The 26,437-nt window shown below is 49.5% G+C and overlaps 1 protein-coding gene across 12 annotated transcripts in view; it reads right to left on the reverse strand.

Annotated features, from left to right (window-relative positions):
* ATP9B (ATPase phospholipid transporting 9B (putative)) overlaps positions 1-26,437 on the reverse strand; it is a 254,172-nt gene that overhangs the window by 72,444 nt on the left and 155,291 nt on the right. For 10 of the 12 annotated variants that reach the window (XM_058691763.1, XM_058691764.1, XM_058691766.1 and 7 more), the window contains one exon: positions 12,969-13,129. The exons of the other annotated variants lie outside the window; for them this stretch is intronic. In XM_058691763.1, coding sequence (XP_058547746.1) covers positions 12,969-13,129 — 161 coding nt within the window. The remainder of the gene's footprint in view (positions 1-12,968; positions 13,130-26,437) is intronic. 12 annotated transcript variants of the gene reach the window in all.

Consider the following 26,437-nt stretch of genomic DNA (forward strand, 5'->3'; position numbering starts at 1 on the left):
TACCCCAGCAGCGAAGGCAGGACGTGAGCTCGGAAGGCACAGGCAGGACTTTAGGTGGAACAAAGGCGGAAATCCACCCGAGTGCCCTGAGAATCCGCCGGCACTGCACCCACGGCCATGTGCACAAGGACAAACGAAGTGTGGTCTTGGGTCCTAAGAACAGAAAACCTGGAAAGGCATGAAAGCAGTTTAAATTGGTACAAGCAAAATTCCAAATCGCATTACGTTTCCGAGTGGGCGTGGGAGATTTGAAATAACGTAGTGTTTTAGGAAAAATAAATGGGAGTGTCAGTGTTCCAGATAAACTGAACCAAAGAAATCCTGGAGCCATCAGGAGAGTCCAAAGCTGTGCACAGGGCAGCAGGTGGCACGCCAGGGCCCGGGGCTCCATGGGGGGGCTCTGAGAATACACCACTGCTCCGAGCCACACTTAGGGAGAGGGGGGCAGACTCAGGAGGGCCTTCCATTCAGAGTGATGTCAGCCAACCTCCCGAGCATCCACAACAAGCAAATACTGGTCACAGGATCAGATATGGGGTGAAGGACAACAAAGCAATTCAGGCCTTCCCCAACATTCAGAACGGTTTCAGCCTTTACTGGGGAGCCACGTGAAACACTGCATGTGCTATGCAGCAGCCAGTGCTAAGGGGTGTGTGTGTGTGTGTGTGTGTGTGTGTGTGTGTGTGCGCACGTGCACGCACACGCACGCCCGCAGAAGTCATCCTGTATGGCAGCAGTATAAATATATTTGTGCAGGAGTGAGGCCAAATCTTTTGTGTCAACGTGTCAAAGGGATAAACCTTCCTATTAAAGGACTAACACTTCCTTTAGTTCATAAATGAATAAAGGTACTAAGTATATGCAGTTTGATGCACCTTAAAATAAAATGTCTCCAACAGTCGAAGAATGAAGGAGCAGCGAAGGTACCCGTGACAAGCCACCCAAGCCAAGCAGGTAGTGCTTGTGTCAAAACATCAGTAAGCAAGCTAACCAGGAGAAAGGGACCAGATGAAGAGGTGGAAGGCTTGGGGCTGGAAAAGCTCAGCTCAGCTCTCTACACAAAGGGGACAGTGACCACAGCGAAGCCAGGCTGGAGGAAAGGAGGAGGGGTCCCGCAGCACCCGCACCACGGGGGCCTTGCACGCACAGCGGACATGCAAGGCTGCGGCACAAGAGACCCACCCCGGCCTCCAAGGGCAGGCAAGGGCGCCGGGCCTTACGGACTCACGCTACATACAAGACAAGCAGTGGTGGGTTCAGGGGAGATGCACTCCGGAACTGGCTGCAATAAAGTATTTGCTTTTTCCTTGTGTAATTTAGCGAGCAGAACACGGGCTTGAGGCCTCTAACACCGTCTGTGTAACCAGGTGAGGAAGGTCTGGCAGAGAATGACACTTAACCAGAAGAAAGCAGAGTCGACAGACGGGGAGAAGAGTCCCAAAGGGCACTGGGCTTCCCATTCGAGCCACACCCAATGAACGGGCTGTGTGGCTGACCTTTCCTGCACCCGTTTGATAAATTAACCAATGCTCCCTCAGACTTATACTTAACTTAAAAATTGCACGTACTAATCTATCATGAAAAAGTGCCACAATTAAAAGGCAAATGAGAAGGGCGTCTGGGTGGCTCACTCGGTTAAGTGAATGACTCTTGATTTTGGCACAGGCCATTATCTTGCGGTTCGTGAGTTTGAGCCCCGCATCGGGCTCCACACTGACAATGCAGAGCCTGCCTGGGACTTTCTCTGTCTCTCTCCCCCTCTCCTGCTCATGTGCACGTGCATGCTCTCTCTCTCTCCCTCTCTCTCAAAATAAATAAATAAATAAGTAAGTAAGTAAGTAAATAAATAAATAACTTTTAAAAATTAAAAAAAAAAAGACAAATGAGATAAGTATACTGGCCAATAAAAAGAGCTACCTATTATGATGTTAAAAGCCAACACAAACGGATACACGAAGAATGGGGCAAGACTCAGAAGGACAAAGGCACGAAGAGTGCATTCACGCTACTGAGGTATTACTTTAAATACAACTTTATCCCATGAGGAAGCAGACGGGAAAAGGCGACAGGTTAAGAACCCTCCGGAGGCCACAGCAGTGGGAGCCTCAGGGCACGAATGCAAGCTCATCGCCCCCATTCCAGAGCCTGAGACCTCCACCTCCCAGAATACACTAACTCTCATGGACCAAAGGTGGTGACAGTGTTTTGCTTTTTGATAATTCTAACTTTGACGTCGTTTTTAAGACTCACAAGAAGTAGCGAACCAGGAGGGTTCCCGGGTGCTTCCCCAGTGACACGTCACACCGCCATAGCACACCCCCCAGGCAGAGTCGGGGTTACAATACGAGTAAGTCAGGTGAAGACTTCACTCGGGCTTTGTCAGTTTTTACACGCGCTCTCTGCTTTCTGTGTCCCAAGGACAGACTCATGTCACACCCCATCCACCATCGGGGTCAAACGGTTCCATGCAGCTCGCACGCTCCTCAGCTAAACCCCCACCTGCCCCCGACTTGCCCCCTGGCAACCGTTGAATTGTCCATCATAATTCTGTAACTTCAAAAATGTCCTATAAATGCCCCAGTGGTTGTCTGTATCAATACTTTATTCCTTTTTATTGACGGACAGTCTTCACTGAATGGACATACCAGAGTTTATCCGGGTGACACTGTCGTAACAGCTTGCGTTTCCCAGGTTCACTATGATAGAGCTGTACTTTGTGTTTAAAAGAAAGTTTGCTACATTCTCAGGAATAAAGTTGATCACATTTAGGACCTGAAAGTTTTACCCTTGGAAAGTACTGCCATGGAAGTTAATCAGAAATTTTCAAATTTGTCCTTTTTTTCTTTAACGTTTTGCTTTATATTTTTTGAGAGAGAGAGCGAGCGAGTGAGTGAGTAAGCGCTAGCAGGGGAGGGGCAGAGAGAGAGGGAGACACAGAATCCAAAGCAGGCTCCAGGCTCCGAGCTGTCAGCACAGAGCCCGACGCAGGGCTCAAACCCATGAACCGTGCGAATCGCGACCTGAGCCAAAGTCAGATGCTCAATCCACTGAACCACCCAGGCGCCCCTAACTTTCTTTACATAAAAACTGCAAGGAAGTTCTGTGATCTTGGGTAATGGCTGGCTGTCCTACTTGAACCAATGTTCCCACTGAAAACAGTAAGAAATACCACGTAAAATATTTTTTAAGTTTCTGGAAAGAAAGAGAAAGAGCAGACTAGACAGTAAGGGGCTTCTGGGCTGGGCCCTGACCAGGTACCACACAGGTGAAGTGACCACAGGACCCCCTTTGCCCTGAGACCGCCAGCCCCCGATGGTCTGAGCTTTCTTGTCAGCAGCCTTCCGGTGCGGGGAGCAGACACAAAGGCCAGGACCAAGGCAGGTGGAGGTCCCGCAAGAGGCCCCTCTTTCCAGGATAAGAGGCCAAGAGGGGCTACACCCCACACTAAGAGGGGACTGGGGAGCCGTGTGCCCACACGTGGAGAAGGAGCCAGGCTCCCACAACTCAGGGACCGTGAAGTGAATCTCACGTTCGGAAGAAGATGTTCCGTGACAGGGGGCACCTCCATATATCAGCAGAGGCAGGGTATATGCTTCAAGAAGACAGCTTCCATTTTTTATCTCAAATCACTCCTACAATTAGCTTCTCAAATACAATCACCAAAAAAACCCACAAAACACCCCACAGATAAACTGAAACCGAAGCACGCAACAACAAACGCCACACAGCACTCAGTGAAACCATGTGCAAGAGCCAGAAGGAAAAAGTAAGAGAGAAAGACTGGCGGGAACAGCAAGCAGTCTGTGACTGACGCAGACTGTGAAACAGGACACAGGAACAAAACTAGAGTGATCGTCTGCGTGGAATACGCAAATATAAAACCGAAGAAGCAGTGTGATAAAGACACCAAACAGAATTTTCAGAACTAAAACGTGTCAATGACCGAAATTCGGAACTCAAATGGTCTGGCAGCCAAGGCTGAGATCGCGACTTGGAAGACGGGTCGCTGCAACGAGGCAGAACGGGGAATGGAGACAGAAGGTGGAAAAGAAGAAAACGAGAGGACCAACGAAGAGCATGGGGGGGGGGGGGGGGAGACATCTGACACAGCTCGCATTCACGTCCCCAAAGGAGAGGACGCAGCAGGACCAAACCCAGAGTTTTCTGGCATAAAGGAAAGGGCCCATCCACACACCCGAGAAATGCACCGAATCCCAAGCATTCTACGAAGAGAAGCTTCAGTCTGGACACAGGGTGGCTGAGCGCAGAGCAGGAGGGAGCAGGTGTGAGAGCGGCCGCAGGCAGAGGGCACCGAGGAGCACAGGCCCTGGGGACCCCGCTAGCCGCGGCCAGAAGGCAGCGGGGAACGCAGGAGAAACGGTTTCTAAGGAAAGCCAAGCAGAAACCTAGCACATTCCCAACAAAGCCATACTGGACAAAAGAATAAATTTTTGACACAAGGAAAATTATTCTCCATGGAAGGCCTCAGTGTAAGAAATGAACACGGATGTACACCAAAATATACGGGGAATGTACAAAGCAACAGTATCCTTGAGGCCTAAGAATGAACGAAATTAAAATAAATGGCGAAAACAGCACAAGGTCAAAGGGGTGAGGGGAGGTAAACATCGTGCTAAGGTGACAGGGAAAGGAAACGGCTGCCTGTGGACTTTGACAGATTAAGAATAACGTTCTCTGTTTACAGGGTAATGACTAGAAGAACAAAAATAGCTTAAACCTTCCAAACTCGTTAGTGGAGAAGTGCAATTATAAAAATTACAAGGAAAACGGTAAGCAAGGAGGAAAATCTACGACAGGTAAGGCACACTAAAAATCCAAGATAAGATGACAAATTTAAATCAGAACGGTAACAGAATTACAATAACCGTGTGGGCACAAAACAGTCAAAATTTGTCAGAGAAGATAAAAATTCAAACCCAAGAGACACACATACACACAGAGAAGGAAAGTGCTCAACGGAGCCACCCAAGCCGAGCGCACTTGACTAGCAGGCACGGTGCTGTGAACGTAAGACAAACTAGAATTTAACCCAGGAAGCGTGAGCAGAGATCAAGAAAGTCACGTTATAATGAGAAAATACGTAATTCAGCATAAATACATAACAATTTATATTTGTATATATCTGACACCAAAGCCGCAAAGTATATGACAGCCGCAAGAGAATTCCAGGGAAAACAGATTCCCAAGACTACTGAAAGAGCTCCACACAACTCTTAGCAAGTGTTAGAGAAGGCAGAGAAAAGCCAGTAGGGGTGTGGAGACACTGACAACAAGCCTCACAGATGCGCTTACACACTGTGCCAGCAATCCAGAATCCAGGTTCTCTGCGAGGGCGGGCAGGTGTTCGTGGAAATCAACGAGACACTTGGCCCTGCACCTCAACTCTGCAAATGTCACACATCTGAGATAACAGAAGATACGTTCTCTAACGACAACGCAAACTAAATACAGATGCAGACGATAATTAGAAAATTCAAACATGCTGGTAAATTAAGAAATGACTTTGTAATAACCATGGGTCAAAGAAGAAATCAGTGGAAATTAAAAAATATTCTGTACCTGAAAATAACAAAAATATTACGTATAAAAACGTATGGGAATCAGCCAAAGCAGTATCTCTGTGAACATTTATAGCCTCAATGACATACATTCAAAAAGGGGGGAGGGGGAGCTGAAAACTAGTAAATTAAGCATCTATATCAAGAAGTAAGAATAATACAAACCACAGAAGGCAGAAGGAAAGAAGGTAACATTAATAAGTTAGAGAAATACTGTATGTCACAGAGAATCAAGCCTAGAGAAGCCTCATCCAAAAGACTCCTAAAGCTGATACACCCACTGAAAGACCGATCAAGAAAAACAGAAAAGAGAAACAAGTATCACAAATGAAGAATAAATACCACAGATCCTATCCATTTGAAATAACAGGAAAATATTATGAACAAGTTTTAGGAATAAATTTGAATACAGGTACAGGTGACACATTTCCTGAAAACCATAACTGCAAAACTGAAGAAGAAATTAAAAACTTGAAATCAATTTTAACTTTAAAGTTAATTATTTAGACTGTAACTATTCAATAAATATATTTAAAACTATTAAAGAAATCAAGTCTGTCAAAGATCTTTTTTGCAGTAAAAAGTTCAGGCCTCCCTGATGTGTAAATGCCCAAGGAATAAATAAGTATCATTTTAGAGAAAATATTTTAGAGACAAGAAGAGGAAAGAAAACTTGGCCATGTATTTTGTGAGACCGGCACAGCCTGGACACCGAACACCAGAAAAATGATACGAGAAAACCAGTAACAGCATTGTCACTCATGGGAATCAACGCAAAAACTTCACAAAAATACAAACAATGGAATCTGATAACACACAAAAGAATATTATACCACGATTAAGATGCATCTTTTACCGGAAGAACGTTAAGGTAGGTATCATATTAGAAAGTCAATCAGTATAATTTTTCATATTAAAATATTACAGAAAAACTTAAAAATAAAAAAATCACCTCAACAGATTTAGTAGCAGTATTACAAAAACGATATTCACAATCTTATTTTTTAAAATGTTTTTCTTTTTAATGTTTATTTATTTTTGAGAGAGAGACAGAGAGACAGAGCATGAGAGGCGGAGAGGCAGACAGAGAAGGAGTCACAGAATCCGAAAAAGGCTCCAGGCTCTGAGCGGTCAGCACAGAGCCCGATGCGGGGCTCGAACTCACGGACTGTGAGATCATGACCTGGGCTAAGTCGGACGCTTAACCGCCTGAGCCACCCAGGTGCCCCCACAATTTTATTTAAAAAAATTTTTTTAATGATTATTATTTTTCAGAGAGAGAGCATGCTCACGTGTGAGCAGGGGAGGGGCAGAGAGAGGGAGACACAGAATGCGAAGCAGGCTCCAGGCTCTGAACTGACAGCACAGAGCCCGACACAGGGCTTGAACTCACAAACCATGGGATCATGACCTAGGCCAAAGGTGAATGCTCAACCAACTGAGCCACCCAAGCGCCTATATATTCATAATTTTATAACAATTTTTAGCATAATAGGAATAGGAAAAACTTTCTTAGTATAAAACGGGCCTCTATAAGAACATAGTATGCTAAATGATGAAATTTGAACGTTCTGCCCTTCACATCAGAGACAAAAACAATGTCTGTTCTCAGCACTCCCGCGTAACGAGGTACCAGGAATCGGACACAGTGACAGGGCAAAGAAGCAAATGTGCACGGGATCCAAAGAAACAAAGCTCTCATTATTTGCGGCCAATACACTTACCTACGGAGAAAATTCAAGGGACTCCAGATTAATAATTAAAACCAATAAAGTTTTACCAAAATTGATGGGTTCGATCCTTTTATAAAAGTCAATTTTATTTCTCCAAACCAGTTACAAATACATAAGAAACAGTACTTTCAAAAACCACAGTATTTACAACAGCAAAAAATATCAAGTATCTAAGAACAGCTCTAACAAAAGTTATGCAGGATTTCTGTGAAGACATTTTTTAGACTTCAACATACTGGAGAAGGCCTAAAAAATAGGCCAGATTTATGGTTTGGAAAATTTAACACTGAACGCAAACGGCCAATGGGGCAAAGGCACTCTGAAAGAACACAAGGAAGGCCCTGGTCTCTGAAATACTGGCTTATTACAAAGCCAGTGTTTAGAGAGTTGTTATGTGGTCAGGAATAGACATGCCCACCAAGGGAACAGAACAGAAGACCCCAAACCGGCCAGGCCTGTCTGAGCACCCGGTGTAGGACAGAGGTGCCCTGGCTCACTGGGGGACAGTCTCTTCCACAAGGGGCACTGAGCCCACTGGGATGGAAAACAATTCTACGTGAAAACCCTATTTGGCACTCAGAGAACCTGCCGCTTCCCGTGGTCATGGCCAACCCTGTTAACCTTTCAGAAGTTAGCACTGGAGGACAGCGCCATCGTCCAATGTACAGAAGCGCTTCCTGAACAACCTGCCCAGGGTAATAACCACCAACGAAAACGATTTCTCAATTTGGCTACGTAAAACTTACAGGTTTTCTTCCCCCGAAGATTTCACTGCCAGGTGAGTAAAACTTCCAGCTACGGAGCGAAAAAGATTCTCGGCAAACCAGAACTGGCGGGAATGCCCGGAACACAGGCACAACCACGCAGGCCCCGACTCTGTCCTGTTACCAGGACGGGGAATGATCTTCTGAGACTGGACGTCCTACCCTCTGGCCCGCGGTGCCAGGACTCCATACGGCCCAGGCCCGTGGCCTCGTGACCCTTCCTTTTTCCTGAAGGGCAGCACATGCTTGTGGCCGGGGTCTCCACCAGCCCATCTCCCGCCCGTAGGATTTCGGGAGTCAACAGGCTGCTCTCATTTTATTCCATGCCTGTTCCTTCCAGTGCAAGCTGATGGCATTTCTGCTGATAAAAGATTCTCAAAACCTTTGTGGGTCTCCTGTGTGTGTCACGGGGGGACCACGCCACTAGACAAGAGGCTCCCGCACAGACCTTTCCTGGATCACCCCGTCCACTCCAGGCTCTTGCTGAGATGGCTGAGTGGGTCCATGAGTCACATACGTAACCTCTTCGGCAAAAAGCTGTACAGCCACATCCTGGGCCTTCTTTCCTGTATCTGCTTTCCAAACCTTGAATTTTCTCGCATTAGCCTCTTTTGCAGTCTGGACACGCTGCAAATTTCCCCAACCATCGAGTGCTTTCCTAGGTTGGAAACACTCTTTTTCCCAGGCATCCCCCAAGCATGCTAAATGGAAAAGGAGGCCCCACTGAGATGTTAAGCAAGTTAATTTCTAAGTTCTGAAGCAAACTTTGTACCTGTGCCAGCTGATGTTTTGAAACCGCGTTCTTACTGTGTGCAGCGAGCAGGGGTCTGAGCAGGGCACTGGGCGCTCGCTCCCCCAGGCAGCCGCGGGCAGAACGGGAGCGGGGGCATCCACGGGCCACGGTAAGCGAGAGGAAAAGTCTGCCTCTCAAGCCAGGCACACCCCGCCAAGCGCAGGACTTCGGACAGATGGTTCCTACGTGTTCCGCCGCGGGAACATTCTCACTCTGTCAGGTGCGGCTTTACCTCTGCTGCCCACGCGTGCCTCCCGCGACTCAGCCCCGATTGCACAGTCTTCCGGACCACCAGCTAGAAGGGGACACGGCACTCTGAAGCGTGCGGACCGAAGACTGGCTGAACAAACCAGCTCCTGCACATGCCTGACGGAACAGTTGGAGTAAGTTCCGAGCAGCACAATCAGGGAACATACATCCATTTCAGTTCCGGGAGTTAAATCCCGCAACACTGTCCTTGAAAGACTAAGTAAGTGCTATCAGGTGATTCAAAACTATTTTGTCCCGTAAAGAACAATCTCTGTGAGACAGCCTAACTTTGTGAAATGTGTAAAAAGCATCTGAAGAAAACAAACCAGAAACACTCATAGAGACAGAGAACGGTTGGTGGCCGCAGGGAAGGGGGTGCGGAAGAGTGAGAGATGAAGGGCATTGGCAGGAACAAACCTCCAGTTATGAAACAAACACGGCACAGGGAACGTAGCTGATGATGCCGTAAGGACTCCGAACGGCAACGGCCTTCTTGCGGGGAGCAATTTTCTAAGGCACACACTTGGCTAGTCACTATGCTGTGCGCCTGAAACTAATGTAACATTGTGTGTCAGCTACACTTCTGTTACAAAAATGTGTTAGGTCAGGCCGTCTCGGTGGCTCAGTGGGTTAAGCGTCCAACTTGATTTTGGCTCAGGTCACGATCTCCTGGTTCGTGAGTTGGAGCCCTGCCTTGGGCTCTGTGCTGACAACATGGAGCCTGCTTGGGATTCCCTCCCTCCCTCCCTCCCTCTCTCTCTGTCTCTCTCTCTGTCTCTCTCCCCCTCTCTCTCTGCCCCTCCTCCACTCGTGTGTGCACTCGATAAAAATTAAAATAAAATAAAATAAAATAAAAATAAATAAATAAATAAAACCTTTTTAGAAACGTGTTAGGTCAACAGAGGAAAAAGCGCTTTACTTTCGAAAACTGTGCACTTTTCAACATAAAAAAATTTTTTTGATCTATCCTTTATTAAACTGAAAAATATACTTAGTAAATACTAAAATATATTATTATCCCTATTTTATGGAAACTTTGCAAAAGGAAAATAAACTTGGTTGAATCAAATGTAAACACGAATTCCCTAAATCAGTGTCCTGGGCGTACAAATAAAAGTGCATGAAAGTATTATAAACAAATACTTTAAAAATGCTCACAATATATTCTATTTCATAACTATAATTCACTTCTCCTGCTACTTTGGTAAAAGTCAAAATGTCAAGTTTCTTTGTAGTGTAATTATACTGACGAAAGAAAAACAATATTTTGCTACGATAAAAACATGCACCGTGCTGCCTGGATCGCAGCACTCCCGTAGGGAAGCGTCCCAGAACAGAGCACAGGGTCCCCAGCAGGCCGGGTGCTGTGGGGCAGAAGCAACCTCGACGTCCGTCACACTCACATCTTAGAACCCACAGAAGCAACACAGAGAAACGATTGTTAGCGAAAGCAAAAAAACGCACAAAATGAACAACACGGGAACTGCTGAGAAAAGACGCGTTTGCTCAGTGGAGAGGGGAGGACGAGGCAGCCGAAGGAGGAAAGCAGGGGACCGCGCCGGGCGGCTGACACGTGCGGGCCAGTCACGGCGCACCCAGCCTGAGCGGGTGAGTGGGGGGGGCTCCTGCCGGGCAGCGGGGTTCACACCACACGGCGGGGCTCCTGCCAGCCACGGGGTTCGCACAGGGCTGGGGGCTCCCGCTGGGGAGTGGGGCCCCCGAGCTCGGACCCTCCAGCGCGGAGTGCCCCCGGTGCCCAGTGGGCTGTGCGATGTGCTCGGCACGCGGCGCCTTGCTTCCCACGGGGACTTACAGGCTCACTCACATGCCCTGCGCGCAAGGAACCCTTCCGTGCAAGCCCCGGATGAGAGGCGGGAAGTCCACGTGGAGGGCCGAGAGGCCAGTCCAAAGCAGAGATGACATCAAGGTCCTTGACCCCGGGGGCACCCCAGTCGGGTTAAGTCCGCAGACCAAACCCACAGAAACGGGTGCCCCGCCGACGGGGGTCCGGAGAAAGGGGAGGGGCCTCAGCGCTCCCCTAGGCAAAGCAGGGCCCCGGTCACCGCGTCGGGCAGAGCGCTCTGCGTCACGAGTAGCGGCGCGGACGGGACTAGACGAGAACCACTCGCAGCGGGGGCTCACGGCGTCTGTCGGCTTGCTTTCCCTCGGACCCGTTCTCCCCGCGGACTCGCTCGGAGGGCACCCTGCGTGCCGAGCGCGGCGCGGGCGCGGGCACGGGCGGGGCGGCGCACACGCAACAACACGGCCGCTGAGCCGAGTGCTCGCTGCCGGGTCCCGCGAACGTCGGCCCTCGACCGCCCCCAGGCCCCATGTGACACCGGGCGACGCGCACGGTGCAGCTCGGGGCTGGCTGGGGGGGGGGGGGGGGGGGGGGGGGGCGGGGCGGCTGGCGGGGCGGGCACTGGGTATGCGGGATGGACAGCCCGGAACGAGCCAGGACCACCGCACCTGAGCAGGTCGCTTCCGTAGGGCTCTTAGAAGTACCACTTCCCCGGGAGGCTCTGGGGACACACGTGACCTCTCTGTCACCAGAGCCCACTGTGGGCACTCGGTACGTGTCTACGTGGGGACGACGATGCCGCGTGACAGCCGGACGGGCCCTGCGCACGCCTGCCGCTCTGAGAGCGGGAAGGGCTCTGTGCCGGGTGGCGCCGTAAGCGTGCGAGGCCCCAGGGCGCGCCACGCGCTGTGCCAGGCACGAGGCCAAGCGAGGCCCCCCTCTCCCGACGGAGCACAGTGAGCACGCAGAATCAGAAACCGGGCAGGACGGGGCTCCGCGACCGGTGGAGACGCAAGCATTACCGCAGCAGGCGGACGGAACCCCAGGCGGCCTGCGGGCACACGAGGAACCCCTCGGAGGGTTCGCAGAGCGTCCGCACAGCACGGCCGAGGCGGCCCGCGCTGGCGTGTGGTGGAGGGGGGCCGGCGGGGCCGGGAAGGCGGGCTGGCCCCGTCAGCTGCGATGCCGAGGCGCCAGGGGTGAGGGTCTACGGCAGCCGGCACTCTGGCCCCGGCAGAAACAGCCGAGAGCACGCGACGGCCCCACTCTCGGGACGTAAGTGACAGAGACATCACCTTTGGACCACCTTTTGGAGAAAGCTGGTCTATAAAGACATGTGCGCCTTCCTCTTCCAAATGCTTACCTCCCCGCGCCCTCTATACTGTTTTACTCTGTTCTGTTACAGAAAATGGTTACTCTAGCTTCATGCTTCACGCACGATTTATCGGGTTTTAATTGCTCACTCACATAAAAATGTTCATTCATGTGTACTATGTATTTTTAAAATACATTTTAAAATGTCCTTTGGGGAAATACACATTTATACGGTAAAGATTAGTCTTGAAACTGAATAGACACCTCACAATAACTATTTATATCCCAAGCTTACTGTTAGAAGGGTTACCGTTTTGAAACACTGTTCGCATTAAAAGACTGTCTTACTCAATACTTTGTCTCACTTGACAGATACATCAGGTGGTTTCTGAAACATAAAGTCAGTGAGGCACACAAATCCAATCCAAGGGCACTGGAAGTAAGTCGATTGGCAGTAAACAAAACCAGCCCGAGAAACATCTCCCAATTCTTCAATATTATATTGTCAACACATTCATGTATGGAAAAGTGTCAGATTTCTAGACTAATCAAAGAATAACAACTCTGCCCCTCCAAGTAGCATCTTCTACGGAATCTCTTCTCAAGATATATCGGAGTCTTGGCTCCTGTTCAGCTTTGTGTGGACAAACTTCTTTCATACCGAGAAAGATAACTTTCAATAAAATCATACTCAGCGAGACTAGACGTTTGTTTTATCTTAGTTCTCAAACCTACCTTATGGGAATGATGTAGGAGAAGAGGAGGAGGAACCGAAACAGGCTGCGGTACCACGGGCCAACAAATCCTTGTAAGGTTACCATAACAACCGACAGGGCAACTAAAGCCACAAACAGCGCTTTGGTCAGCTGGTTGAGTTCAAGGTCCAACAAACCAACCTGAAAGAAAAGCACAAAATGTAGGCATAACCATGAAGCATCTAACATTACAAATTTGAATGCACAATAGTGATGACTAAGGCTCCTCTCGTACTGACCTTAACCCTAACGAAATACAAAAAGGTATTAACTTTACTTTTCTCCTGAAAAGCCTCTTCAGAGATTTAAGCAGAATTTCTGAAAAGGAGTCACGATCCCCAGAGCATTTGCAGAAGGGTTCCACTGAGAAAACACGACTCCAGGGTAGCCAACCACAAAACACTGAAATCCTTCCCGAGATCGAGGCGTTCTGACAGCCGGCTGCGGTCAGCCGGGACGTGGGATCTCATTCCGACGGAGCGCCCCAGAAAAGGACGGCCTCTGCCAACCCTCGCTGCCAGGAGCCTGTCTCAACTACGCAGAAAAGCAACAGGGCAGTTGGCCTGAACGGATTCCTTTTTAAATTTACACAGACCCTACACTTTACGTTCTCCCAATAAGCTATCGGGAGTCATTCTGTGGAGCGTGGCCTCGCTGAGCAAAACGTGAGGGAGGTCGCGTCCCTGGGAACGAGCTCCTCTCTGGCTGCATCCCGTGCGGGATCGCGGCAATGGCGAGAAGCGGCGTTCGCTCCTCAACTCAGACATGCGCAACTGGGATTTCGAGCTCCGGCGGCCTGCACGAAGCCCCCCCTGCGAAGTCACCGGCTTGAAGGACCACAGCGCAGTACAGGGTGTGGGGGGACACAGGGTGGGGTCTCGGGGTTTACAAAAAGGCTTCCGAGCTACAGGGGGAGAAGGGGGGCCGCAGAGCAACTACTTTTCCTCAGGAATCGAAAAGCAGGCTAGTTTGAACGCTGGCGGTATAACCTTGGGAGAATGGAGTGCCGTTTTCTCATCTGTAAAATGAGGGTGCAAAAGTGCCTTCGTCACGAGACTCGGGGCTCGATGAGACGGAGCGCAGCTCCGGGTCCAGGGCGAGCCCTCATGCACATTCTTGTCCTCGTTACTGGCACTAGGAAACCCTTCCATCTGATCCCCGCTTCCTAACTGTGCGGCCCTCGCCTTGCGCTGGGCGAGCCCTGCTTTCCTCCGCTCTCCGCTGGCGCTCCCCGCCTGCTAACTAGACGAGGTGGACTCCCTGTGGGCCCGGGGAAGCTCCCTGTCACTCCCGGTGACTGTCAGGCCGCAGCTGGCACGTGTTCAGCACACTGCCTGCTCCCGACGCCCAGGATGACGACAGCAGACTGGGTCTCCATCACGGGAGTTTCCCCTGAATCTGTACAAGTTTTGAGAGAGGGTAATTTAAACAAAAAGAAAGTGACTGCCGTAACTTTGATAAAATATATGGGGTACTGTAATTCTGAAACTAAAGAGTTTTTAGTTTGAGCTAATTAGTAACTTAGTTTATTTTTGAAAATCCCTAACTGTGGCCAATAAAAGGTTAGCTTTCCCCATGTCTCATGAATTTAGTTCACATCTGGTTTTGATCAACATCTGCCACACACTTGCAGGAGAACATTAGAACACGTAGTTAGAAAGAAAATACAAAACGTTGTCAGGAAAGCCAGTTAAGCGTGGCTACAAAAAAAATTCACTCATTGAATAAATACATGTAAATGTCTCCTGCATTTTACTCCTACCTACAGTGTAAGGTTATGAAAAATGAGTCAACTATGAGACTCTACCTGGAAGAAACAGCCAGTCTAGTAGGAAAACTAAGACGAGCCACCAGCCATACAAAATTACAAGTTTTCCCCTCAAACCCAGTGTGTGTACAGATACTCACCGCCTTTAAGAACAGCCTAGAAACATGGGAACGACACGCACCCAGAAGTAACGACTGACGTCGTTCTAGAGCTTGGGTTCTACCCGCACACCCACCAAGACACGGCAGGGTCTGTGCCCTGGGCGGCCTGTGACAGGCCCCGCCACACAGGCTCCACCCCAGAGGCTCACTTTCTGAGAGCCCCGCCCCTCTCGCCGACCCCTGTGGTCCCCGCCCCTGCACCTGCTCCCCGGGCCCCGCCCCCTGCGACCCCGCCCCTCCCTCTGGCTGACACCTGTGGTCCAGGCCCCTGGGAAGAAAGCCCAAGACCTGTTGGAAGGCGGTCTGGTCTGTTCAGGCACATGCAGCCTCCTAACTAAGGAAGTTCAAAGCAAACCCAGCCGGGCCCCCAGCACTCACTCCGGTTTTCCTGGTTTTCCTGCGGCCACAGGCGGGGGCCCTTCTGCGGCCAGCCTTCCCGTTCTGCACAAGGTGGCCTTCCGGCCAAGGGGCCGCGAGGGACACGGGGTCCACACCCGGCCTCCGCCTGCAGCCGCGCAACACAGCCTGCCCCCGGCCCAGGCGGGGCTGCGGAGGAACCCTGACCAGGTTCTGGAAACTTCCAGTAGGGCTGCCCTGCAAGGGCCGGGCTTCCCCCGAGGGGCAGGCAGCTCAAGACCACGGCTCCTGATTTATCAACCGCACTTAAAAAGCAGCATGACGTGGACAAATATCTCGCCGTTTCCGCTACTCCAACTACTCCATAGTTTATGCTTGAATTATTGAGGAAAATAGGTTTTGGGATTAAAATGAAGAAAAACTAAGCCGAGGAAGTAGAGCATGTTTCAAAGCGCAGCTCCTTCTGCTGTGACAAAGGAGGCCTAAGTGTCAGGCCTCGCTGAGGGTCAGATGAAGTCATTACTCATTCAGTCAGGGAAGGAAGGCTCAATTACCTCAGCCTAAAGATGCTATCAATGAACGCAAAGTGCACATTTTACTCTATTCATCCAAATCCCATTAAAAAGTGAAAGGGATGATTTAATCGGGCCTTCCAGAGTTGGTCTTTTTTTCGTAATAAAATAAAGAATCACTGTCTCGCAAAATGCATAACCACTACCTCCCACTTTCCCTGCACCACAGCAGTGAAAGACTGGAAAAGCTGAGGACAAAAACAGTCAGAAACGAACACAAAGTTTCCTTTGAAAAAGGCCACATATAGGATGGGAGCTGACGCGGCCCCTGCACACCGACTGGCAGACCCGCCGTGGGCACCAGCAGCTTGGCCGTCCCCCCTCCCACCCCCCCACCCCACCCCGCCACCCCGCAGCTCTTCCTGCACCGTCCAGCAGAAAGGACAGCCTCACCGTCGCAAGCCTCCCTGTGTGCGGGGTAACGACAACCGTCCCCTAACGGGCTGCTCCCTGCATTCTGGCAGGAAGCCTTGAGCTCTGACTTTTCTCCCTGGAAAATCACTGCAGCCGAGCTCTAGCGAACAGTACAGTCAGAATTCTCCTGTGTCAGTGCTAACACAACACAGGGCAAAGAAAAGATGTATTTCAACAATTAGCTTCTTATGGGTACACTTTTAGCTACGAGCCAGTATCTCTATACTCATTTCTCTAAAACAGACTTAAAAGTCTCTTCAACTCACCTAAAATGCAATCTGGACTCTGAAAAACTATTCAGTATAAAAACTAGTTAACTTGTAAACTTACAGCTTTTACAAAGAAGACCGTGGCTTCAGTTTTGATGTGAATCTCTTCCTTCTTTAGAAAATTTCTGGAAACACCTGAACCAAATGCCTTTTGCTATAACTGCAAAACCTTTCAACTCATAAAATATGTTATTAATCCCTCGAAGTAATTTTGACTGTATAAGAAAAGGTAAATTAAGTACACTAGCAAGCAATTTTCAACATTTATTGTAATTTCCTATATTAGTAAAGCAAATTTTCTTCTACTTGTCATAATATTTGTTTTATTTGAAACAACTGTGATAACAAAATTAAATACGCTACTGGAAATTTTAATCTCCAAGGGAAAATTTGTGCATAATGTCTAAGACACCACAATGGTTCTGCAAAGGGGCTGTTCTAGGATAATGAACACAATAATTGCCTGTATAATCTAAAATGCTACTAATGGCAACGATCACAAATCCATTTAGCTCCTCTTTAATTTATGTACCAAGTTTTAAATAGCTAATGGTTCTCAGTAAAATAATGGTTTATACCAACAATAAAGGGTAAATACGGTATTCTTCCGCTTAATCAAGAAAAGATCAGTCAGGTTTTCTTAAATGGGCGCGTGGACGAACAAGAACCCGCCTCATCTCTGGGACACGGTGCCGTCCTGTCCGTCCCAAAGTAAAACCCCGCAGTGGGGCCCTCAGTCCCTAGGACGTCAGCGCACACCCCAAACTGGGACAGAGGTCTCGTGTTCTGACTTGGCTAAGAGGCAAAACGAAAGGCACCAGTGCCACGGCGCACGACCGTAGGGCGTCACCCCCAGATCGGCAGGACGTGAACCTCGACACACCTTCGCCAGTCTTCTAAAGCTCACGTGTAACTCGTCACAGAGAAGGGTTTCAGAATGGCCAAACAGGAGGATGTGAAATATCAAAAAGCTAATTTAAACTCTTGCAAAACGCGAAATATTATTTTAATTGTCCGATGTTATCGCTGCACGTGTGTCATATTTTGAAAGGCAGAAAAGCCTCCGATCTAACAGCCCGAGAGTCAATTCACTCAAGACGACTCTACGCAGGCAGAAGTACGGCTTTGCACGGGAAAGATTACCCACAGGGAAACACAACGCGAACAGCGCCGTTCGCCGTTTAACAGCCAAATTACTCTCGGATCAGCCCATCAAGTTCCTCCTCACTCAGAGTCTGGAGTCTGACTACTAAACTGATAGCAGGGCTGCACCGTAACCCAACTGAAATCCCTGTACGAAGCACATTCCTTTTAAATATCTTTGAAGCAAATCAGCCCTCCACTTCCCACTTTTAGGAGAATCCTAAGAAACAAGGAAAAGATGGGTAACTTTCGGACCTTCATCTGCACCACCGAGATATGCATTTCAAATAACGGAAACTCGTCCACTAAATCTAACTCCCAAACCTTCCAGCAGTAACGCTTTCCATTTTGGAGTTTACATTAAAAGCGTTAGTTTTTAAGAAGTGGTGCTATTTAGCCTTTTGCTCTTTTTCTCCAGTCTGCTTATTTACTCACCTTTGCACACCGACTCCTGAGTGGTAAGTGTCGGCCGCGCTGGGCAGATGTGTCTGAACGACCGCAGCTTGCGCCTCAGCGATCTGCGAAATACGCAGTGTGCCCGCGAGCCGCGTTAGTCTGCTGGCTCAGTAATCCGTGCTGTGGAAACTCCCTAAATAAGCATCCGTACGACGATTCTTAACGCTGCAATACAGCCCCTTGATTTTTAAAAACCGAAGTGTGTATTTATACAACAAACGGTTTAAAGTCTATTGCGTGACAGTGTTTCATATCCTACATTTTTACCTACCAACAAATTCCGCCTGACCCTTCTACACTCAGCAGTTAAGGTTTTTTTTTTTTTCCCTTGCTTACTATATAGTTATGACAGGGATGTTTTTCCTTGAATGTTTAACGTTTACAAAGAAAATAAGGTTGTTCTATTTTTCACACAAACAAAACAAAGTACTGATGTGAGGATCAGCTACTCAGCAAGCAGTGAAGCCGTGCCCGTGTCGACGTGGGAGACGTCGAGAGACAGGGGATTCGAGGCACGACCTAAGCCTGGCATGCACAAACTCGGGACGACCACAGTGCGTCAGAGCACTTGTCGGCCGGCCTACAGTGAGCACGTTGTTAAAGCTGAAATTATTCCTAAAATCCTTGCAGATCGTCTGAGAAATTTCAATACTGGCTTTAGCATTTCCTATATGGCACGTGTCCACTCGACAGGGTACTTTTTATAATTGACAAAAATGCCACAACACAGCACACCGTCTACGAACATATGTACACACACGTGCACACATCTCAGACTTGTTTCTGCAAAATGCAGGCTTACTTTATGTTCATGCAGGACAATCTGGTCATGGCCGGTACCATCAGTTTCCTCTGTCATATTGGAACCTTGATTCGGGTATAACCAATTTATCAGGAGTCATCAAATTTAAATCAAGACAGTGCCTTAAAAATAAGTGGCAAGCTAAATGTTTAATTTTTAAGGTAATAAATTATTTCAAAATACTCTCTTACGTACAATCTGTGACACATCAAAGACAAACAAAAATGAGTATGTGTAAACATGCAAAAAGAGTCTGGAAACTACTTGGAAATTTAATTTGCACTCGATGTACACAAGTTACATTAAAATCCAGGGCTGAATATTAAGAAACCCCGTAAGTTTCTAATGTACCATACTCCTCATTTTATTTTACAATGGTCCACAGAATTTATTTGAAGAGTGGGGACATAAGAAGACTAAAAGGTACAAACCACTGCCATCCCAACGCTACACTGAATACTATTCGTGTGCACTGCTGTCTTATTTCCTGTTCGTATTTCATTGCGGGGGGGGGGGGGGGGGGCGGCAAAATGTACGGCACTCTGTAGTTTAGCCAGCAGAGGGCGCTCAAGTTTGATGCTTATTTTTTCTGAATCCTGAAAGCCTTTTTTTTTTAATGCAGAAACTCAATCTCTAATTCAACCAATTCAGTATATTTAATATGTTGTTGCTCTATAAAAATAGTTACTTTAAACATCTATTTTTGCCATGCAGAATTCACGACATGATTTACAGACTTCACCATACTGGACTGCAGGGGAATTTCCTGAATAAAAATATACTGTCATATAAGGGATCATTTTTAAAGCCCTGACATCCAAAATACTGCAGGTGACTAGCACAGTAGCAGAGCGCTAAGGCTTCTGAATATGCAGGTCTGTAAACAAAACTGACACACGAAACAACAGCCAACGGCTGACATTAATGGTCTCGAGATGCTGCACCCTCATTTTCGTCCTAACCAAGTAGGAAGCTATCAATTTTACATGGTTTTGCCAAGACCACTCACCAATTGAAAATAATTACTTCAATAACCTAAGTTATCCACTGACACCAGAAACCTCAACGTTCAATATCATTCGTGTAAGTGAAATTCGAGCTCAGGCATTTGGATTTCAATATAATTAAAGAAGCAGTTGATTTGGGTAATTTTATATTTAACAGATATTTTACAAATAGCATTAACTTAGTCTCAAATGCTTACTATCTAAAAACACAATAGCCGTGAGTTTAGGGTCTCATAATGCTCTGACCGTGTTTAAACAACAAAGCCCGGGGGCGCCTGGGTGGCTCAGTCGGTTGAGCCTCTGACTCGCAGATCCTGACTTCAAGCCCTGCATCGGGCTCTCTGCTGACAGCTCGGAGCCTGAAGCCTGCTTCGGATTCTGTCTCCCTCTCTCTGCCCCTTCCCCACTCGTGCTCTGTCTCTATCTCTCAAAAATGAATAAACGTTAAAAATTTTTTTTTTTTTTTTTTTTTTTAATAAACAACAAAGCCCAGAGGGCCACGGCCAGAGTAGATCGGGCCCGCGGTCACCAGTACAAGGGACACCCAGCATGCCCAGGGACACGGGCTGTGGCCTGCATCTTCCAACACTTTAAAGACCTGACGCTCTTGGGAGTTCTTTGTTCCCTAGCAACATGAGAACCAGATTTTTCTAATAATAACTCTAATGGTACTTAAATTTTTCAAGAAAGGCTTTTATTAGAGTCTTAAAAGTTGAACAGACATGGCAGGAAAGGGAAGACCACAGATTCGGGAGAGCGGCCGACAGGGAGGCAAGCCCCTGCCTCAGGCCCCAGCCTGGCCCCCAGTGGGCACAGGAGAGACGGCGGCCGGCTGCTCAGTCGGGAGCGCGTGCATGTGCGGGGCCCCTTGAGTGTGTCAGGTCCTCTATTTTAAACACCGTGTCTGTGGATTTCAGAAATGCCCTGGAAATACACTCTTATTCACTCAGAGATCACGGACAAAATGGTATCGGCTGGAAAATGCTGCATTACTGAGCCATTACCGAACTCTAGTCGCGTCTCGGCCCTACTTACTACTTGCTGAGGGGACCGTCAAGCACACCGCCACGCTTCTCACGCTACCGCGTCCTGAAATCCCCGAGCGCAAGGACGGCTTCCCTTCGGGGAAGAGCTGAAAGAAGCCTATGCGGTACCTTTCTGATATCCAGAAAATGAGGTGTTGAAGGAATTATTCCTGTGAGTGGCTTGGGATCGCTGGACCACAGGTAACAGGGCAAAGCTGGACGCGGAGGAGGGCACAGGCCAGAGCACCCCTCCTCCAGCACGGCGAGGCCCTGCAATCCACAGGAGGCGCGAGGCGGGCCGGGGGAAGGCACCTGCCGGGGGCTTCACCCTGAGACCTGTTGGTCCTTCCCCTCCCCTCCCCTCCCTTTTCTTTCCTTTGTTTAAAACATTGCATGGAATGGGGGCTAGGGGGCACCACCTTTCCACCTGCTTATTTTCCTTATACAACTTTGAACAAAGAAACGGTTACATTTCTATTAGTAAATAAGGTCACTAATTGGTAACGAAATCTTTATTTCCAACCCTAGGTCCTCTTTCGTAAGACGTCACGATGCAGAAGAGTCTCCATAATAAAAGTCAGAAACCTGCTCGGAGATCAACTTTAAGCCGCTACGTGTAAGCTCTTGCTTTGGCGCTCGGCGAGCATGTGCATACGACGCTTTGCGCGGGAGGGAGGGCGTTGGCGCTAGTTCAGTGTCCCGTAGAACAGTGACTCCAGGGGTCTGGCTTCCTTAGGGACTTCAGTCGAAGCTGCTAGTTGCCAGCAGCACGTCGTGGGATGGAGGGGACGACAACTAGCAGGAAACCCCAGTGGCAGAGTCCCGTTTAGCTCCCCGTCTGGCCCTCTGCAGGCCACCATGCCCCCCGGTGCTGCCAGCCGCCACGTCCCAAGAAGGCCACAATGGCGTCTGGTCCTGCGTCACTGTCTCCCTCGTGGTTCTCAGTTTATCGCGTCAATATGTCGGCACTTGCGGACCATTTAAGGTCTCTACCCCCATCTCCACACATCCAGCAACTGTCATTACATAAACCACTCAATAGTGCTTTTAAATCAAGGGTCATTAGCTGACTTGACAAGATCTGGGACTGCAGTATTTACTGGAATCAACCAGGACCACTGTGTCACTGCGCTCACAGAGTCCCTGGCGATGCGAGGCCAGCCCCCATCTGCAACCGAGGGCAGCACCCGCGAGACCCGTAGCACACCGGGGACCAGAGCTCAAAACATCTCGGAATGACACGGCCCCGCACACGGGGACCAGTTCTGTCCATGTTCTGTGACCAACCCCCCCGCCCCCCCACGTCAATGTCAGCAGCTACTGACCCACAGTGAGTCGCAGGTGACCACGCAGAATGGCGTGGACACACTGGTGGACAGTGGCCACCGGTCTAGCTCTGAGTCAGTCCATGGCTCTCATGACTTACATGCCTCTGGATTTTCAAGAAAAATGGAATTTAGCAGATTTGCTGAAAACTGCGTATGACAAACTTGAGGCGGTTAAAGACTTTCCACCTCGCTTTTTACCTCTTTTATTATCAAAACTGTCCGTGTGAGAAGAGTTGTTAGTGGTATCTTGGCAAGATGTAACACTATTTTAAATCTAACATTTTTGTGTTCCTTCATATCTTCAAAGACATTTTATGAACCATTTCATACTTAATGGCTTGTAAGCAATCCCAGGAGTTAGGAATTGTGTGAAAAGTTGCCCAGATTGACAGATAGAGTGAAAAGGTCTGTATTAATTTCCAAATAAAGAAATGCATGGCGTGGTATCTCGCGATGATTACACTCTAAAGTACCAATTAGAACGCATCAGAAACTAGAGCAAGTTGACACTCTACAATAAAGCAAATAATTTCCAGTTGGAGGGGCAGAAAATGTTAATATGCAATGTTCAAGCCTACAAGAATCCTTGTAAAAGGAAGTAGCTAATAAGGTTTAATGATGCATGTCAGGAAGCCACAGTATGTAGGGAAACACAGCTGGCTTCATTTTGTAAACTATTTGATATACACATCTTTCTGGTTCGCGATGATCAGCTGTGCCAGTGCCGCAGGGGACAGTTCGGCCCGAGTCAGGGCACGCTTCTCCTCCTCTGAACTACAAGTGAAAGACACTAACATAGGACAGTGCTGCAGGCTGGGGCCCTGACCGCACTGTATCTGCTCACAAGAGAGGAGTAAAGAAGTCTCCCGTGAAGTGTCGCGGAAGCAATCTTACCAGCCTGAAGAGCTACTAAGAGCTAGAACCGTGACGACAAACCATAACGCAGATGAAACACTCGGATTTAGTGAATTACTTACCTTCCCAAGACGGACACCATCATTCGTACCTTGATGGCTACTGAAATACCAATGATCTGAAAACCGGCTCCACGGAGAAACCCCACAGCACAGGACCGCGCAGCCCTCCTGGGGAAACACGTGTGCGTGTGGAGGACTCCACTCCAGAAGGCAACACGCGTCCTGCTCACACGCACTCGGCTCTGGGGCACCGGGACGTGCAGGGGACAGCAATCGGTAGCAGACAACAGAAGCGCGCGGCACTTGTACCCGACGGCAGCTGAGGGTCACGGGAAGCCAGCGAAGCTTCCACAGGAAACCCCGTGTCAGGCAACCATCAAACGGGAAAGCTCTCAGACACAAATGAACGATTCAGCCACCAGAAGACAACTCCTAGGTCACAACACTAATATCAGAACGCTGTTAAAGCGCTTGGAGCCGCTCATTCGAAACGTCATGGCACACATTAGCTGCTAAAACAAACGGGCCACGTGACAACGAAAAAGCAGTAAAATTCTACTAATTAGGGAACTGTCTTACTTATGTTCCATACTCAACAGGTTCTGGCTCCGGGTGACGGCTGGGAACAGCCAGTGTGCCAAGAGTCTGCACTGCAGGTTCCCCGGCACCGTGGCGGTGGGGGTCACAGCTCCCGGCGATCTGAGAAGAGTCTCAGAGTCTCGAAGACGGTCTGTCAAGCCTGTGTGCTCGAAAATAAAGTCCTACGATGGCGCAGCCAGGCCGGAAGCGAGGAGACGAGGGACACCGTGCCGCCCGGTGGGGACGTCCCCACCAGGGGCTAGCTCCGTGCTGGAGTCCATCAGTCCACGTTCTCTGTGAAAGAAGATGCGGGCAGAAACGCTCCACGCAGACAAAAATCAAATGCGTCAGTAACTGATTTCCTGTAACAAGATGAGCCACACTGGTAACTAAAACGGTTTCATTTTGGGTTGAAACTGTTCACCTAATTTCCGGCTTCTCACGACCTTAGCAACTTCCGAGCCAACAGTCTTCACCAAGTGCTTTGGCATGACTTCGTCGTCCATCCTCGGAACCCCATCCCAGGCCAGTACGCACGGCTGACGCCCCAGGAGCTGCAGCCGGGACCTGGCCGGACCCAGGTCAGACCCAGGCCTCCTGGGCCTGCAGACGTGCGCTAGAGAGGATCTCGCTTTCATCCCCACAATCAGATCTTTGGTTGCACTTCTCATTAACGACACACACTTGCATTGGGTTCACGAAACGAAGACTGGTCAAACCGCGCTGCGCTTATCAAAATGTTCTCTTTACTATTTCTTATTCAGATGTGGTAAAACTTGCGTGACCGGCAACAAGTACTTAGGGAAAAGAACAGACTAAATAAGGCGAATGTTGTAACCAAAACGACTACGAAACAGTCATCAAAGGCAGGTCCTTCATCCAGCCCAGTGATCAGAAGCACACCTTCGCCACCTACCCTGCTCCATGCCTTCCTGCCAGAGGGGCCTCCCCCTGCGCTCTAAGTGGGTCCGGCTGACAACATCCTGTCCTCGGCCCAGCTGGGGGACACGGGGCCGTGAGCAGGGACGGTGTGTGTGGAACCCGGCGGCTCTGGGTTGGGCAGGAGGGCATCCTCGGAGAGCCAGGGGCGGGGGACACGGTGCACACAAGTGCCCTTGCTCACCTGTGCAGCAAGCGGGCCTGACGGACTCTCTCGGGGCCCCAGACGCTCGGAAAGGCAACGTACATCCCCGCGTCTTTCCGTATCCCTCAGAGCTTTATACTTAATTGGCAATTAACTGTCCTCAGGAGACAATGCTCTCAAGAAAACGGCATCCCTCCTAAAAAGGAGGGAAAGGTTAGAAACGCATCCCTCCTAAAGGATAATCATCTAACTTACATGAAAAGCATCGCAAGCGAGAGAAGAAGCTGCCGTGAATTTGCCTGAAGCAAGCGGTGGTCATCAGATTTCCTTTAAACAATGACACGCTGCAGGTAAGCTCATTTTTCTTCAATTTCCTTTCAAAGTAAGTATGACATGATGGCAGGAGATGGCACCATAATGACTAGAATTTAAACGAATTAATTCTCACCCGACTATTTTCAGTACCTATAATACGCACACCGCTTCCTCCCATCTGCCTGTCACTGCGACAATAGACTCAAGCAAGCTTCAGCGTGCGTGTCCTCCCAGAGCTCAGGGGCCCAGGCTGGGCCCACGCTCCATCCTGGGGCTCGGCTCTGGAAGAGCCCGTGCGCACGTGTGGGTGCACGCGCCACATCTGTGTGAAGTGCAGGGATTTAATGTGGCCTGTTTGGAAACTCCCCGTCCGATTTTCGTCTCGAGATGCAGAACCAGAGCCTGACTGTGGGCGGCGGGCACTCGGGCAGAGCTGGCACCTCTCTGGGAGGGTGTCCGTCAGCCAGTCTAGCACCACGTGACCACGTGGCCTCAAACCTTCCCACGTGGCTTTCTGAAGCTCCTACAAGGCGCGACACATCTGGGCCCAAGGGGTCTGTGCCTGAAAGCCCCCTTCGCCTCCGAGCCATCTGCACGGGCGGTTCAGGGCAGGCTCAGCAGGCGGCCTGGCGGGGACGCCCTCCCTGGACCTGCCCTGCCCAGGCCACGGCGGGAGCAGGGGAACTGCTCATTCTTGTTCTTCCTCAGGTGACAAAATTGCATGTACTTATCTATCCTCTGATCGGATTTTTACCTTTACTTTTTATTCCCCCACCTATGTTCCAATCCAAGCCAAAACGAGGCTACAGGATAGCTGACTTGGCTGTTGAGCTGCCCCCCATCTCACAACCAGAGGGCACGGGAGCTGCTGGCCCCTTAGCCACGGGGCACACACATCACCATCTCAGCATGGGAGGCAGAGGAAGGAAGCCGAATTTCAAGTCGATCAAACCTGCTGCCCACCCACGTCCATAGCTCGTGAGAGCAGAAGGGTGGCCCAGGGCTGGCCGGGAGGGTCGAGGGCGGGCTGCGCCCACAACAAACCGGGGAGCTGACCTCGGCCCCCCCCAACTCCGTGAGTAGACGCGGCTGGGGAAAAATCCGGATGCGGCCGAGCACCTCCAAAGCGACCACCCCTCCCCTCCCAAGGTCGGGATGGTACGGAGCCAGAACAACAAGGGCGGGACGGGCCCGGTCAAGGGCACGCTGCACTCTGGCTCCAGCACGGCAGCCCGCAGGGCTGCCAAACGGG

Source organism: Neofelis nebulosa, chromosome 11 (genome assembly GCF_028018385.1).
Source record: "Neofelis nebulosa isolate mNeoNeb1 chromosome 11, mNeoNeb1.pri, whole genome shotgun sequence".
Taxonomy (NCBI): domain Eukaryota; kingdom Metazoa; phylum Chordata; class Mammalia; order Carnivora; family Felidae; genus Neofelis; species Neofelis nebulosa.